At 35.8% G+C, this 12,630-nt stretch overlaps 1 protein-coding gene across 3 annotated transcripts in view; it reads right to left on the bottom strand.

The window, feature by feature from the left end:
• Nlk (nemo like kinase) overlaps window positions 1–12,630 on the bottom strand; it is a 140,490-nt gene that overhangs the window by 59,842 nt on the left and 68,018 nt on the right. For all 3 annotated transcript variants that reach the window (XR_002387008.2, XM_021238509.2, XM_004856970.4), the window contains exon 2: window positions 9,835–9,964. Coding sequence is in view for 2 of the 3 variants with exons in the window: in XM_021238509.2 (XP_021094168.1) it covers window positions 9,835–9,964 (130 nt within the window). In the remaining variant the exon portion in view is untranslated. The remainder of the gene's footprint in view (window positions 1–9,834; window positions 9,965–12,630) is intronic.

The raw sequence follows: 12,630 nt of genomic DNA, 5'->3' as shown, positions 1-12,630 counted from the left end.
AAAGTCAAATTTAGAGAACTAAAAAAGAAACAAAATTCGACATAAATGCAAGTAAACACTATTAACTTTTTAATAATTTATGGCAACTGCCCCCACTGAAATTAACTAAATTTATCAGTAAAGAAACATAGTTTTAAACATTAAGATGTGTTTGTAAACTTATTACTTAAAAGGCAACTCTAGCTAAATCAAAATGAGAGAGGTAATTGGATTATATAACACATGCTATCAAAATCCCTGCCCAGAAGAGTACTGGAAAGAAACGCCCTATTTATAACAATTAGTACTGATCTAAGAGCATGAGGAACTATATTTACTATTCATTTCTTTATTCCTCTGTTCAACATATGTTTACTACACACATTCTACCTGACAGGCACTGTAGTAATCTCTTGGGTTATACAGATGAGCAAAACAGTAACCATCTCTGCTTTCATGACTAATGGAAAGGTAAGGATGAAACAAATAAGCAAATAGCTGCATAAATATGTAATTATGATACCTATGATTATGAAGGAAAAATGTAAAGAAGGGTGGAAGAAAAAGTTTGCCTAAAGTAACACTATTCTAAGATCTGAAGGCTGGGTAGGAGTTGATCAGTCAATGAGCACGAAATGTGAAGACATTGAAGCAGTTTTTAGAAACAGAAAAGCCAGTGCTGATGGAACATAGTAGTTTGGAGGAAAATAGGCTACTATAAATTAGAAGAGGAAGGCAGGAAATAGATCATATAAAATCTCTTTTAATCATATTAAGCATTGTGGATTTTATTCTAAGAAAAGAAGTTACCAGGGTGGAAATAAAGACTCTAAAGCATCTGAAATTCAAGTCCTTTATAAAAGCAGAGTACTAATGTAACTTAACAAATAGGCTCACTTGCCCTATCAGATGCCTAGCTACTCTTTTAAATACCATCTATGACATCACACTTAGACTCTGAAACCATTTGGCTAATGAGAAATATTGGCTGAAAGGAAATGAAAGAAATTAACAGGAAATAAACTGGTTCAAGTTCATAATTCTAATCTTGACCTTAATCCCTCCCCCCTTACTGGGATCGAACTCAGGACCTTGCGCTTGCAAGGCAGGTGAGGCGCCACTGAGCTAAATCCCCGGCCCTTTTTTGTTTTTGTTTTTTTGAGACAGGGTCTTCCTATGCAGTTCAGGCTGGCCTTGAACTCACTACGAAGCCCAGGCTGGCCTCGAACTCACGGCAATCCTCCTGCCTCAGCCTTCAGAGTGCTGGGACTACAGGCGTGCACTACCACACCAGGCTTGGCCTTAATTTCTTAAGGAACATTTTTTTTTGTATTGTAGAGAATTTCAAATAGTAAAAGTAGACGGACTAATATAAAGAACAGCCATTAATCAACACATGGCCTTAGTTATTCACATGGCCATTCTTGTTTTACTTATAACCTCTGCCTCCTGACATAATTTTGAAGAAAAATCAGACTTTTTCCAGTCATATGAGCCAAGTATCTGTAACAGATAAAAACTTTAAAAAATATAATTAATGAATTGAAAATTTTGGTATTTTTATTTATTCATTTATTTCTTGCAATGCTAGCAAACAAATCCAGGACCTTGCATATGATATTTTAAAATATCATCAAATATCCAGGACTAACATTTTTAACTATTTACATAAACCTTTTTCCTAGGCAAGAATTTCTCACTTTAATATTTTATTTTAAATTATTTTTTTTAGATTTATTTTATTAAATTAAAACATTCCTTAATGAAAAAGCTTCAGTCACTTTATACCCAGTTAAACATAGAGGCTTTTAGAAGTTTTTATAAGGAATATCTACATTTCCTTTTTGAATTAAAATGTTTATACTTAGAATTTTTATATAAACAGAAAACAGCAGATTTTCTAATTTCTTCAAAGAAAAAATTTTATCACGTGAAAGATAAATTATTTAATTTCTATATTTTAAAAAGCCTATAATTAGCCAGTCACAAATTCACATAAATTTCTTTTTCATTACGTGATAGAAAAATTTTGAATGTGAGTATCTGAAGCTTGAGGAAGACAGAAACTAGTGTTTTATTTGACATCTTTCGGACTCTGAGCTCTGTATCTGAACAACATACATCCTGTCTTGGGGGAAAATAGAATGCAAAGAATGACAGCGTCCATTAGACAAAGCTATTTTATACTTCAAATCTATCTGCTATAATTAGAGGTTATCTAGAGGAAAGTGACAACCATACATTTTAAACCTTGAGAGGAGAATGAAGCTTTCTCATTCCATATTTGATGAGGCTTTTCATAGAAAAGCCATATAAAACAGCATTAGACATTTGCACTACAGCACTTGACTGCAACTGTTAGCTTTAAAAGTATAATATTTTAAACTCTGCCTAAAATATTTTCCCCCCAGGGATGCCATTCTGCCCTGCCTGTAATTTTTCTTTATGCCTGTTGTTTTATGCTTACCCTTTCTACCCCAAAATGTCTATGAGAGGATAGAATTTCAGTATTTCTAGTCCATAAAAACTGTACTCAGACTAGCAGAAGATTATCCTGGATCCGAAGTAATACAAAGGAGTGTAAAGGAGTAGGTGGAGAGCTTCAAACTCCAAACTCCATGGCTGATTCCCCATTTTAATAGCTAGAGTTTGTTTATAATCTCACCATTTGAAGAAATAAAGTGTAGGTGATTAGCCTTATGGAAAACTCCTGTAAAGACTTTGGTTTATAAACAGTCAAAGGAAGCCAGGCACAGTGGTACAAGGGATACGGGGGAGGGGAGGCCAAGTTAGAGGCCAGCCTGGGCAACTTAGTAAGATCTTGTCTCAAAAGAAAGTTTTTTACAAATTAAGATTACATTTTATTTTTTTCATATCATTTTATTAGTATATGTTTGCAGTACATAATGTTTACATTTTTCCTGTGAAGTTGGTACACATACTTAACACATCTTTTTTTTTTTCTTTGGTACCAGGGATCAAACTCAGGTCCTTGTGCTTGTGGGGCAGGCGGCGGAACCACAGAGCTAAATCCCTGGTCCCCATACTTAACATATCTTAATTCCTTTTTTTCATTGCCTTTTCCTCCTCCTCTCCGTTAAAAGAAAATTTTAAAATGGATGGGGAGAGCCAGGGATTTAGCTCAGTGGTTCTGCCACCTTCCTCGAAAGCGGAAGGTCCTGAGTCCAATACCCGGTACCAAAAAAATAAATAAATAAAAAATGGGCTGGGGATGTAGCTCAGTGATAAAGTGCTTATGCTTGCCCAGCATGAGTGACGCCCAGGGTTCAATGCCAAGGAGTGGCAAGGAAAAAAAAAAAAGTCAAAGTACCCCCAAATACCACCTACTCTTCAAAGGATCTCAAATACAAAGAAAGCAAGCAGACTTAACTAACTAAAAAATGAATTAAAGTTATGTCCTTAAATGATCACTACCAAAAAATGTCTCAGCACACTTTTTCAGCTTTTGAGGATTTAAACCTCCATGTTAGATGATTTACTATAAACCCTACATGATAAGCAAAAGATCTAGTTTGAGCCATCCCACTGTCAATAAAATAATTGCTGTGAATAACCTCAGTCCAAAATATGAAAACAAGAAATTTAACTGTTCATCCATAGAACACTTACTGAGTTTCTACTCTGCCAAGGACTCAAAGACAAGAACAAGACAGTTACAAAGAAGCCAGTTTGTCTTTTTTTTTTTTTTTTTAATTTTGTGAGACAGGGTGTTGCTATGTAGTTCAGTCTGGCCTTGAACTCGCTATACAGCCCAGGATGGCCTCGAACTCATGGCAATCCTACCTCAGCCTCCCAAGGGCTGGGATTACAGGCATATGCCCCTGGTCCATTTCTAACTCCTAATACAGTCTAAGTTCTTCAAGTGGAGATGATGTTATTACAACTATTTTAACAGAGTTGTAACACAAAGTACACAAAACCTATGAATATAATTTGATGAATTTTTTACATACCAGTATGTCCATAACATATATGGATTTTTACATACAAACATGTCCATGTAAACACCACTCAGATCAAGAAATTAAGCATTTTGATATCATAGAAAGCCTCCTTGCCTTTTTCAGCCCAAATCAATCCTTTACTCACCACTTTTGCCACTATAGATTCATTCTTCTGCCTGTTCTTGAACTTTACACAAAATGAACTATAGAGTAAATAAAGTCTTTTGCATATGGTTTCTTTCATACTGGTATGCCCATAAGATTTATCGATGTTGCTGTGTGGGTTGGTGGTTCATCCTTTTTATTTATGTGTAGTATGATGTTATGTAAAGGGAATATACTACAATGTACTTATCCAGAGTACTACTGGCAGACATTTGTAATGTTTCCAATTTCCAGCTTTATTAATAAAGCTATGAGAATTTTTGTACATATGTTTTGTGGATATATGTTTTCATTTCTCTTGAATGTTTAACAAAGGATAGAATAGGCTGAGCCACTGGGTAGGCAATCATTTAGTTTTTGTGGAAATTGCCAGTTTTTCTAACTGGTTTTGCAAACTCACTTTCTTACTAGCCACAGATGAGACGGACTCAAAACTATTTATTGAAATGGTCATTTCCTACTGGATTTCCATAGCACCTCTACTGTAAATCAGGTAAATGTATATGTGTATATCAATTTACAGACTATTTTGATTCCATTAATCTGTTTGTTTACTCCACTAGTGCTTAATACCTGTGTCTCAGTACATATTATGTAGCACAATATCTGTAGTATGAATTTCTAACTATTCAACTTCAAGATTGTCTTGACTACTTTAGATCTTTTCAACTTCATAAATTTTTAGAATAATTTGTACATTTCTATACTCACTGAAACAAAATTTTGCTTCTGATTGAAATTACATGAAATATATAGTTCAAACTGAGGAAAACAGGCATATTGACCATTCTGATCCTTCCAATCCACAAACATCTGAGACTGAATCATTTCAAATACATCAATAATTTCCCCAGTACAACAAACTTGTGATATACAGCAAATAATCAAATCCACTAGCAAGTTAATATACCTACCACCTACTATGTCCTTGGTGCTGTTGTTGAAATTCAAGAAGACTGAGACTTGCATTACAGGGTCTCCTGGCAGAAATCAACAGACTCTAAGGGGGTATTAATGGGCTTTAGAGAGCAAGTCAAAGTCTAAAATGACATAAAAATGGTGTGTATATGCATTTTTTTAGGAGAGATTGATGGCTTTCATGAGATCCTTAAAGGAGTACAAGGTTAAAAACTCAATCATCACTTTCCACACTGACCATAGGACAACTATGCACGTGTAGTACATAGGTGGGTGAAGTAGAGAGGGGACTAAGCCAGGTTTTATAATAGCTCAAATTCTAACTAGATACTAGGGATAAGGCTAAAAAAACACCAATTTTTTTTTTGGTACCGGGGATCGAACTCGGGACCTTGCACTTGCAAGGCAGGTGGTGGAACTACTGGGCTAAATCCCAGCCCTAAAAACACCAATCTTTAGAAAATAAAATCCATTTCTGTTTCCCTAAATTACTGTATCCAGGTGAACTTACCCTTTAAGATGGTAAGGCAGTTACTCAAATACGTGTGCGCACATGTATGCATATAAATTTAGTCAGATCATCTGAAATCAATGATTTTGAAACAGTGACTTTAGAGGTTTCTTTCAAAAGAAAATCCAAAGCCTCTCAAGTGGTTATAGCTGTTCTCTGATACATAACAGGCATCAAAATTAAAGTCCCATCTTCCTGCAATGACCAGGTTAATCTTTCTAAATGCTATTTTTAATATGACATTCTTTTCTTCTTCCTCTATTCAATAAAATCTTATTCTCAAAAGACTTATCTCAAGGTTTACCTTTTCTGTGTTTGTAGCATCTCTGAGTTTCTAAGTCCACAACAATTTTTCTTTTCCTTGATATTATGGTCCTTGGCAGCCACCATTCACCAGAGTTACTCACCTGAGTAACTTTAACAATTACTGATACATAGGCCTCAGTCCCAGAAATTCTAATTTAGTTGGTCTGAGGTAAGAACCATGAATCTATGTTTTAAGGCTCTCCAGTAATTCTAATATCCTTCTTAGTTTGCTTTTATAGCTTTCTGATATCCATGCACTAATGTTTATCCATGTAGGCAGGCCTCCCATTAGCATCTTTATCATAGTACTTATTACATTACAAAATATCTTTTAAGGGCCAGGGATTTAGCTCAGTGGTTCTGCTGCCTGCCTTGCAAGCGCAAGGAACCAAAACAAAACAAAACAAAACAAAAATCTTTTAATCTACTTGAAGGCAGAACCCTCAAGTAGCTCATGCAGTTTGGCCACTCAGGATGTATGGTTTATAGCTAGATGTCCCCAAAGCCTCATGATGCTTCTAAGTGGATTAGTCCACTGATGAGTTTACAGTGAACTGTGATGTTGGGAGGTGAAGCCTGGTAAGAGGAGGTGGGTCACGGGGGTGTGGCCTGGAAGGGCATATCTCCTTCTCTTGATCTCTCTCTCTGCTTCCTGCTGCCATGTCATGAACTCTTTCTCCCTGCCAAGGCCCTCTGCCATGCTATCCTGCCTTGGAGCCAGCTGCCTATGGGCTGAAACCTCTACAAACTGGAAGCTAAAATAAAATAAACCTTTCTTCCTTTAACTTGTGGGTGTTGTGTATTATGTCTCAGCAAAAAAATAACTAAAACAAGGTGTACAATAAATGTTCACTAAATTAATGAAAATAGGCTCTGAAGCTAGGCAGATTTATATTCTAATCTGTGCCACCTTTGTTCTTGGGCAATATTGACTCTCAGCCTCTAGTTCCTCTGTAAAGCAGTATTAATAAGCCCTATGTGACAAGCTTAAGGAGTAAATGAATTAATGTATGTGAAGTATCCAGCATACTTCCTGACCCAGAGCAACATGTGTTACATATCTGGTCTATCCTTTCAAAATGGACAGTATTTTAAGCTTTTTTTTTTTAAAAAAAATCTTCCATATGACCTAGCACTATGATCTTTCCACAGGACACAATTAACAAACATTTGTTGCCTTAATTACATCAAATACCAGCTGCCTCTTAAAACTGGCATTCCACACATACCAGGTATGCTAACCCTCAATGCTTCTGAAGACAGATCTTGAGCATAGCAGAAATTCATTATGTATGAAATAGTGGTGCCACACCATTTTCATCTCCAATTATCTGCCTCACTTTCAAACACTTCTACAGAAGTCACAGGTACTCCTCTTATAATAGAGTTCAGGGGTTTCAAAGAGTAGTTGTGTTTATATGCATTTAAAAATTTTAATTTCTACAACAATCATATACAGTTATTTCTGCTTTTACCATGCTCACTTTGTTTGTTTTTTGAGACTGGGTCTTGCTTTGTAGTTCAGGCTAGCCCTGAACTCACTACGTACCCCAGGCTAGCCTCAAACTTGCAGCGATTCTCCTGCCTCTGCCTCCCAAGTGCTGGGATTATAGATGTGAGCCACCATACTCAGCTACCACGCTCACTTTGCAAATGAGAGAACTTGAACCTTGCAAAAGTTAAGGCCCACCATTAGAAAACAAAACCATAATTCAAACTTAATTTTGACTCTAAGGGCCAGCTCTGACAAACTGTACTAGATGACTGGGTTTGTTTTTGTTGTTTTTTGTGTTTTGTTTTTAGTTCTGGGGCTTGAACAGAGGGCCTTGTGTCCTATGTGAGGCAAGTGCTCTAATGAGCCACATCCCTAGCTCTGTTGTGTGGTTTAATTGGCATGATTTTCAAGATTTCAGTTTATTTTTTTCTTACACTACACACTCTGGTACTGTCTTTGGAACAAGCAATGATATCAACTAAACAAACAGCAGCTTATTTTGTTATCTGTCTAAAAGGAAGCCAAGATTAGTCTAAAGATCAAACCATCAAGATCCTTAGTAACTGAATTTCTAAAGGTATGCTGGAAGTATTTTTTCACCATGGATACCTTCAACTGAGTCTCTGACATTATATATAAAACTTGTACTCTTTGATGGCTGGGTGGTAAAAGGCAAATTAAAAAAAATAGTGACTAAGCAAGCATTAGACATCATTCTAAATTACATATCCAAAATCTGATGACAAACATAGCAACTCAAATGGTTAATTCTGAAAGACACAGGGCTAGGGATTTAGCTCAGTGGTTCCGGTGCCTGCCTCACAAGCGTAAGGTCCCGAGGTCGATCCCCAGTACAAAAAAAAAAAAAAAAAAAAGACACATTGCTTGGCAGTTCCAATGGACTAAAGGACAGCAATGTATTTTTTTCTTTTTTTGCAGTGCTGGGGGTCAAACTCAGGGCCTTCTCCATGCTAAGCAAGTGATCTACTACTTAGCTACACCAGCCTGGCAACATCTTTTAAAAAGAGTTTAAGAAAAAGAGATTTCAAGAGGTATAATCAATAAATTGTAATTTCTTTTTTAAAATGAGACCTATACTTAGGCCAAAGTTATAAAAGTTTCTGGGCAAACAACTATCTAGAGACACTAGAAAATTTTCCCACTCAATACATGCCAGGCAAGTGCTCTATCACTGAATTACATATTCAGCCCCAAGAAACTATTTTGCAAATAAAAATTCTATTATAGCAGTGAAAATAGTACAGGTTGACTATCCAAAGAATTTGAAGGAGTTTTTCTTTTTCTATGAAACTGAAAACAAAGTCTAATGTTAGCAATCTCCAGGTAAAATACACGTATCAAACTTTTAATTCAGAATTAGTTGAGAAGCTATCTCTCAAAATACAGTAAGTCTAGTTGTCCATAAGTCTTTACATCGGTAAACAAAGCCAAAAATAAACTAACCTTTGCTACCTTAAAGGCTGTACTGTTTTTGTTGAAGAAATTGTTTTCCTACATCTCTAACTTAACATCTGATTAAAAATATTACAGGATAAAACAGAGCACTTAAAATCAGGGGCCAGTTATTCCCACTTAAATCCTTATGTATTACACTCTTTTTTTACGGTACCAGGGATTGAACACTGGGCCTTGTGCTTGTGAAGCAGGCAGCAGCACCACTGAGCTAAACCCCCAGCCCTATTACACTCTATTTTTGTGTTGAATATTAGTATTATTCTTCAGTTAAACATCAATATTTTCCTTGCATCAGTTAATATTTATCTGTTAGTCAATAAATCTTACAATCCTCTTAAACATCCTCATTGTTAATCACAAGAAGTGCGTGATTTGTCTCAGATTTTCAAGCCCCTTAAAAATGTCTATTTTCCCTGAAAATACATTTTCCTTTCCTATGGGCTTTAAACATATTTAATAGCTTATATTCCTAGAAGTAAAAAAAGATTTTCAGGCTGACAAATGCAGAGTATACCCCACAATTCTGAAGCCAATCTGAAACTTAATAGGTGCAATGTTTTCTAATTTGGGGTTAGGCTTTGTGTAAGTCATACTAATTTGGAGTGTAATTTTCAAACTGCCAAACAGAATTTTGACAAATCCCTAGGTGATTCTAATATGCTACCAAGGCTAGAAACTACCAATCTCAGTAGTGAAAATTTATGACAGTCACAGAGACTGTCTAACTATCTATAAAAGAAAAGCAAAATAATGAAAGAAACCAGTTAATAAACAGTCTCTGTGTATGTATGCATATTTGTATGTTAATGTTCCTATCAATAACAATGTGTGAACTGAAAGCCTATATCAATCGGTATTCTATAACCTTACTGATGTCCTACTGCTTTTCAGAGTTTGGCATAAAACTGTAGCTGATTTCCAAATTTTACTTGCACGGATCCTTAACTGTCTTTTGCTCTTTAGTAATTCCATGAATTAGGCTTAGAAAAGAGTTTCCCCAAAACAATAATTTCACTTACATTATCATGTTTAAAAAAACACAACATCTTCAATTCCCGGAAGACTCTTTTGCAAGAGACTAGATTCTGGAAGACGTTGGGCATCTTTTTAAGTGCTACTCTCTTTCCATCTCTTGGATCTGTTACTGACCTAAAGAAGCAATATTTGGGGAAAAGAGAAAAAGAGAGAGAAAGAAAGAGAGAAATCAATTCCAAACCTTGTTCTTCAATGTTTCAGATCATGACAAATATCTTTACCTTAAAACACTCACTACTAAATCCACATAAGGCTTAAGACACCAGTGAGAAAAAAAGGTAAAACAGTACAAAGAAATGCTCAGCTAACCAACTCATCTGCCATGTTTTCTTTTTAAAATTCTGCCTGAATTTCTATAAACATACTCTCTGAGAGGTCACTTAATACATTTGGGGTAGAAGGGGTCTGAGTGACAAAGCCATTTTAAAGAAACCAAAAAAAGCAGCAGCATACACATTAAGTGCAACCAAAGTCAAATTAGTTTTATGCTTTATTTTCAGAATCACATTCATAATGGAAGAGATGTTTCAAAACAATCTAAATATTTTGGTCTCTAACACATCTTTCAGTAACTGAAATAACTGAACAATGTCCCCTCCTCTGAAGTTTGAGTGGCCGCTTAGGGATCCCTCTAGTCCCTAAGTGGTGACAGAACTTCCCTTGTGTTTCCCAACTGTGGGTATGGTAGGCACTCCTTGTCGTTACAATCTCTTTAATTGCTCAGTGTCCCTATTGTACCTTTTTGTTGTTGTTTTGGCCTTTGAACCATCTGAATAACCAATTACATTTCTGTTTGAAATACTAGTGTGGCTTCTGTTTTTTTCTAACTGAACTTAGATACATATTAAACTAACTGAATTTGATACATATGAAACTAGTTAAAAGAAACAAATCAATACATTGTGCAAATTGGCAATTGGTCATTTGGCAATAAATCAAGATTTTCTGCTTTTTGTTTTGTTTTTCATCCATTCACCATATGAAGACTGGTTGTTCTTGTAGGATTTACTCCTTTCTGACGGATTTATCTAAATCTCTGTTATCATTTATTCTTACTACTCTTTCTGTTCTTGTGATTATCCAGTGCTTTTAGTATCACTCCTAGGTTTGATTCATTTTTTTTTAATTGGGATTTTTTTTGGTACTGGGGATCAAACTCGGACCTTGCGCTTTTGAGGCAGGTGGCGGAACCACTGGGCTAAATCCTTGGCCCTGTTTTTTTTTTTTTTGAGACAGGGTCTCGCTATGTAGTTCAGGCCAGGTTTGAACTCACTATATAGCCCAGGCTGGCCCTGAACTCACAGTAATCCTCCTGCCTCAGCCTCCCAAGTGCTGGGATTACAGGGATGCACCACTACATCTGGCAAGATTTGATTCATTTTAAAATCTGATCTGTGTCATCAATGCTTTTATCCCAGTTATTGCATTAGAAACCACCTATGAGACTGTCAGCCAATCATTAATCTTGGGTATAGCTGTTCAATAAACTATTCATTCAATGAACTACAATCACTCAATTTCTTCATTTTGTCCACAAAGAAATCAGACAATCATCAATTACCTTCCTGGAAATAAAGCATTTCTGTTCTCTACCTATCTACCTGAAAACCATATCGAACTTCTCTACAAATTCATTTTAGTGATTACAACTTTCTTTCCAAAGTGCATTACAACTTTAGTGATTCCAACTTTCTTAAATGATGCATTCTAGTATTTTTAAACAACATGAGAACTCTTCTTTCTACTACTGAATGAAAATCTGGTAACATAATTACCAGATTTTAAAGTTTTCAATAGCTTGAAATGTAACTCAATTAGGACAGGAGACCAAATATTCAAGAATGTTGCTTAGAAAATAGCAACCAAAACCTGCAGCATTGCTTAAAACCCACATAAACTAGGCAATTAAAATAGGAAAGAGGGCCAGCCGGGGAGTTAGCTCAGTGTCCCGAGTTCAATCCCCAGTACCAAAAATAAATAAATAAATAAAATAGGGAAGAGAGCCAGAGATGTGGCTCAGTAGCACTGAGCCCGCCTGGCAAACGCAAGGTCCTGAGTTCAATCCCTGGTACCAAAAAAAAAAAAAGTAAAACAGGGAAGAGACTGAATACGAGTATATTCAAACTATTAGTCCAAAGTCTCTCCCTCACTACTTCTTTAGCTACTGTCAATAAAATACAAGGAAGGAAAATTCTGGTTCACACACTGTACTCAATTTCCCTATCTCTTTATTTTTTAAATAGCATATATATTTTTAATGACCATACCTTTTTTTCTTTTTGGTACCAGGGATCGAACTCAGGTCCTTGCGCTTATGCAGCAGGTAGCGAAACCACTGAGCTAAATCCCCGGCCCAACAATACCATTTTTGAAGAGTACAGGCCAGGTACTTTGTAGACTACCACTGAATGAGTCTGGTGTGTTCTCATGGTTAGATGTAGATTATGCATTTTTTAATAGGAACAACAGAAATATTGTCTTCTTAGGGGATCACATTAGGAAGTATATGATGTCAATACGTCCCATTAGTGGTTGTAATTTTAGTCCCTTGGATGAGGTATCTGCCAGATTTCTCCACTATATAGTTACTATTTTCCCCCTTGTTTCTATGTAAATATGTAAATTTCTTGTTCCTCATCAAACTTACTACCTTTAGCATCCACACGTCCTTGTCTGAATCAATTATTATAATGGTTGCCAATTGGTACTATAATTGATAAATTTAAATATCTTTAACAGCCTTGCACAATAAATACTAGTTTTTAAAATTGAATAAATTG

Source organism: Heterocephalus glaber, unplaced genomic scaffold, assembly GCF_053883595.1.
Source record: "Heterocephalus glaber isolate CG9 unplaced genomic scaffold, H.glaber_assembly_v1.0 deba00001564, whole genome shotgun sequence".
NCBI classification, from domain to species: Eukaryota; Metazoa; Chordata; class Mammalia; order Rodentia; family Bathyergidae; genus Heterocephalus; species Heterocephalus glaber.
Note: the sequence above shows the minus strand (reverse complement) of the source record. Positions and strands in the feature narration are given on the sequence as shown.